Consider the following 4,970-nt stretch of genomic DNA (forward strand, 5'->3'; position numbering starts at 1 on the left):
CCCTCCCTCCCTCCTTTCTTTCTTTCTTTCTTTCTTTCTTTCTTTCTTTCTTTCTTTCCTTCTTTCTGTAGATTTTACTTTCACTGCTTCTCGTGTGTAATTAGCCTAGCTTCTGGCCCTGGGCGTGTCCCTCTCTTTCTTCCTCCTCCTCTCCTCCTTCTCTCTTTAGCCCAGATTTCTTCTCCTAATGTGTGGTAGTGAGCTGGGTGCTGGATGCCATGGTGTCAATGGCTCTGACTTCAGGAGTCTGGGTCTGCACCGTGTGGAGGGGCCAGCGTTTCACAGCTGTCAGGAGCAGGGTTTCATGCAGTCTTTGACCTTGGGAGTTGGAGCTTGCAGGGTTTGTGCAGTCAGGCTGTCTTAGTGAGGGTTTCTATTGCTGTGAAGAGACACCATGACCACAGCGACTCTTACAAAGAAAACATTCTAATTGTGGCTGGCTTACTGTTTCAGAGGTCGAGTTCTTTATCATTATTATAGTGGGACATGGCGGCACACAGGCAGACATGGTGCTGGAGAAGGAGCTGAGGATTGTACATCTTGATCCGCAGGCAGCAGAAGCAGCTGTGTGCCACACTGGGCAGTAGCTTGAGCATAGGGAACCTCCAAGCCCACCCCACAGTGACACACTTCCTCCAACAAGGCCAGGCTCACTCCAACAAAGCCACACCTCCTAATGGTGCCACTCCCTGTGGACCAAGTATTCAACTCATGAGTCTATGAGTCTATGGGGTCCATACCTATTCAAACCATCATACAGGTGTCGTGGTAGAAACAAGATTTCATGTGCCCTGTAGCAGGCTTTCTTTTGAGCCACCAGCTAGCTCCCAAATCACGACACAGAGATTTGTTTATTAGTTAGGCATGTTCGGCCTTATCTTAGCTCTTGTTTTAATCTGTTTTTCTTCATTTATGGTTTGCTTCAGAGCTTTGTTTTTTTTTTTAACCTTTCTTTCCTTCAGTATGTCTTACTTTCCTGTTTCCTCCATGTCTGACTGTCCGGCTGGCCCTAAGGGTTTTCCTCTTTTCCCCTCTCATTCTTTGAGCCTAGATTTCTCCTCCTACTTACTCTCTCTGCCCGCCAGTCCCGCCTGTCCCTCTCTTGCCTAGCTACTGGTCGGTCAGCTTTTCATTAGACCAATCAGGTGCCTTAGGCAGGCAAGGTGAAATAGCAACACATCTTTACATAATTAAACAATGTAACACATATTTATATAGTTAAAGTAATATTCCGCAACAGTGCCCTCTGACCTTAGGCATCAGAATCCATGCATTTCTGCAGGCCTCAGAGTACTGGGGTTACCAGACTCAGCGTGTGCCCCAACAAGCCAGGTTCACCCACCTGCCCTCAATAAGCCTGTTTAAATGCAGCTGAATTACTAGTGAAAAATAGAAAAAGAAAATTTATTCAATGTGGCCACATTATGGAAGAGGGACAAAGAGATTCAGTGACCCCCCCCCAGCCTGTCTTTGCTGGGGTTCCTGAAATAAGCATGAGCTGGGTGTAACTAAGCAGTCTGGCCAGGGTGTGGTCCCTACCCACCATTGTCTCCCTTATCTCTCGGTCCAGAGCCCAGTTCCTCCTCAGGCAGGCAATCCCATGACTGCCCCAGGGCTTCAACCACTTCTTCTAGTGAGAGTCTAATTTTATGGGATCTATCCTTTCCACGGTTTGACAGTCAAAGAGGGGAATTTAGCCTACAGGTCAGCTCTACTGGGGCTTCTGAAGAACCTGGGTCCATGTGGTCCTTGCCCACTGGGTGCCAAGGGTGAGTTACTGATGAGAGCAGCCAGGGTCTGCAGGGTGTGCAGGTCCAAGGGTGTGTGTGGGGGCAGAGTTGGCATGACCTCTGACCTCAGGAGCTGGAGTCCTCATGGTGTGTGGGCACTGGATGCCCCGTGTGTTTTGCTTGGTCTGTGACCTCAGAAGCAGGTGCACAGATTCCTTGCATGGATCCAGTTCTCAGTGTGGGGATTCACAGGGCTTTCGCCCTCAGGATGTAGGATTTGCAGTGTCCCGGGAGTGAGGCGCAGGGTACCTGGGGAGGGTGTTGTGTGGCTTCTGACTTCAGCATGAGGTCATCCTGGCAGTTGCTTTTGAGCAGGGGATCCTCTCAGTGGCGGTCCCTGTTCAGCCCTTCAAGCAAATTTTCATTTTACAAGTGTCACAGAATACACATTGCCTTCCAAAATGAAGGGGTGAGCACACAGCAAGCAAATACTGGATCAAAGCAACACTGGACTCCATAAGGGCAAACACCGAATCCTGCAGCTCCATGTCCAGTGTCCAAAGGGCTTAGATGACCTGCCCCTCGGGATTTGCCAACTACTGAACATATCTCTGTCTTAGCCTGGTTCTACTCCCCTGTATGCAGTTTTCCTACATCTCTGTCTTAGCCTGGTTCCACTCCCTGTATGCAGCTTTTCTTGGCAGATGCCTCATGGTTTGGGCATTTCCAATATCCTGGGGGCTCCACTGCATCCTAGGCTTCTCTTTTATAAAGCCACAGAATGACTTCTCAGGGCTTTCATGTAGAGACTCCCTGACACATGCTGCTGGCCTTGGCAGCACTCCTAAACATCAGATGTAAAATCCATGACCCCTTTACTCTGGTATCCTTCAGCCTCTAATGCTAACACTGTTAGGATGACACAGTCTGACTGCCAGCTTGAGCTAGACCCTCATTCCTTGATTGCATTAACAGAAGATTTTTTTTTTTTTACTCAGTTGCTTTCTCTTACCCAAGTTGGAAGCTTAGCTGGTGGGGTCTGACCCCGAGAATACCCTGACCTTTGTTCCAGAGTGGAGCAGGCCTCTTTAATGGTGCCGAACCCCCTAATAGTTACAGCCTCTCCAGAACAAATCTTGGCTGTAGTGTAACAGGAGGAGCGGGCTGCTTGTCGTCCTGGCCGCCCTGCTAGCTTACACATGAAATAACCACACAGAAACTGTATTTATTAAAACACTGCCTGGCCCATTAGCTCTAACTTCTTATTGGCTAATTCTTACATCTTAATTTAACCCATTTCTATTAATCTATGCATTGCCACGTGACTGTGGCTTACTGGCAAGATTCTAACCAGCGTCCGTCTCAGGTAGGAGACCCATGGCGTCTGCCACTCTGCCCTTCTTCCCAGCATTCAGTTCTGTCTTCTCTGCCTACCTAAGTTCCACCCTATCAACTAGGCTAAGGCGGTTTCTTTATTCATTACCCAGTGAAAGCAACACACAGACAGAAGGACCTCCTACACCACCATAGCTCCAAGCTTCCCAGTGTTCTGTCACTCTTCAAACTGTACATTCTGATTTCTCTCTGTCCCACTTGCTCGTTTTCCATTGTAGACCTGCATAAACATTATCAATAATAGCCATACTATAGATGCAACACTGTGACTTGAAATTTCCTTCACCAAAGAAATTAGTCCATTACTTTTAGTTTCAGACAAGTTCTTTTTTTTTAATTTATTTTTACTTTATGTGCATTGGTGTTTTGCCTACATGTATGCCTGTGTGAGGGTGTCAGGTCCCCTGGAACTGGAGTTACAGACAGATGTGAGTTGCTATGGTTGCTGGGAATTGAACCTGGGTACCTGGGAGAACAGTCAGTGCTCTTAATCACTGAGCCATCTCTCTAGCCTCTCGGCAAGTTCTGAAGACATGGGCATGGTCTCTGCCCCAGTTGCTAACATTGTCTGAAAAAGCTAGGTGACCCCCTTCTGTGTGGCCAGGTGCAAACTGTAGCCTGAAAGTCTGGCCGCCATACAATGTAGAAATATGGTCCAGTATAATATGGTCCTACAGACATCTGTCCATATTTTATTCTCCTTGGTACAAATTCAGATATTTTTTAACTCCCTCCCTCATTTTCCAACTGAGAGCTGACATTCAAAGATGACATTTCTAATGACTTAACTAATTTGTATTCTTTTTTCCTCTTGCCTAGAATGTCCTCAGCAGGAGAGTGACATTGCCTTTTTGATTGATGGCTCTGGTAGCATCCACCCCACAGACTTTCAGAAGATGAAAGAGTTTGTCTATACTGTGATGGAGCAGTTCACAAAGTCGAAAACCTTGGTGAGGGCTGGTGGGTAGCCCTACATAAGGCTGACAAATTTGTGACTACCAGGCTGTTCGATTGATAAAAATGTGGGATTTGGCAAACTGACCATTTTTATTACTTCATCCTGCTCTTTTCTCCTGTGTGTGGGAGACCAGTTTCAACAAGTATACCACTTACTGGAGTAGGGGCACAGGGATCAGAAAGAGAGAGAGAGAGAGAGAGAGAGAGAGAGAGAGAGAGAGAGAGAGAGGATGTGAGTGAAAATAATAAAAAAGAAGCATAGGATGGCACCAGGAGTGAGTTCCAGTGAATGTGAAATCACCCCTGTTTAATTTTTCCACACACTCTTGTGCCCCAATACAAAGGGGAGAGAAGGCAAAAGGCGCTTTAACATGATACAAAGGACAACTAGAACAGTTAATTGCTTCAATACTTTGAGATGTCAAGCGATTGATTAACTAATGAGAAAAGCATTCTGTTGTTTAGGCAGTGAACCCACCCTAGACCAAGTATCTTGAAGGCAGTCATTCCCTAGGTCAAACCTCTTAATTCAAAAGGAACGGAAGTACACTAGAATTCTTTGAATTTAGGTCAGGGTGGAGTGGATCTACCTGTTTGGGCCATCTTAATGTCCAAAACACCAAGCAACCACACCCTAGGTTAGGGTGTGTAGCAATATTTACCAACAACTGTGAGCAAGCTAAAACTCTCTGACCTTCAGACAAGGTGGAAACAGGCTCACATTTTTTGGCCTCCACATCTGTGCTTGTTGCAATCTTAGCATTCCTTTGGCTCCCATCAAGTAGGTGGCCGTGATTAATATGAGGGGATGAAACACACATGCCATTCTTTCTCTCTCTTTTTATTTGTTTTTTTTTTTTTTGGTTTGTTTTTTGAGACAGGGTTTCT

General features: G+C 46.3%; 1 protein-coding gene across 2 annotated transcripts in view; it reads left to right on the top strand.

Moving 5' to 3' along the window:
• Positions 1-4,970, top strand: part of Itgam (integrin subunit alpha M) — a 49,688-nt gene that overhangs the window by 10,113 nt on the left and 34,605 nt on the right. For both annotated transcript variants that reach the window (XM_005351336.3, XM_005351337.3), the window contains exon 6: positions 3,945-4,075. In XM_005351336.3, the coding sequence (XP_005351393.1) occupies positions 3,945-4,075 (131 nt within the window). The remainder of the gene's footprint in view (positions 1-3,944; positions 4,076-4,970) is intronic.

This window comes from Microtus ochrogaster, chromosome 8, assembly GCF_000317375.1.
Source record: "Microtus ochrogaster isolate Prairie Vole_2 chromosome 8, MicOch1.0, whole genome shotgun sequence".
Lineage (NCBI taxonomy): Eukaryota > Metazoa > Chordata > Mammalia > Rodentia > Cricetidae > Microtus > Microtus ochrogaster.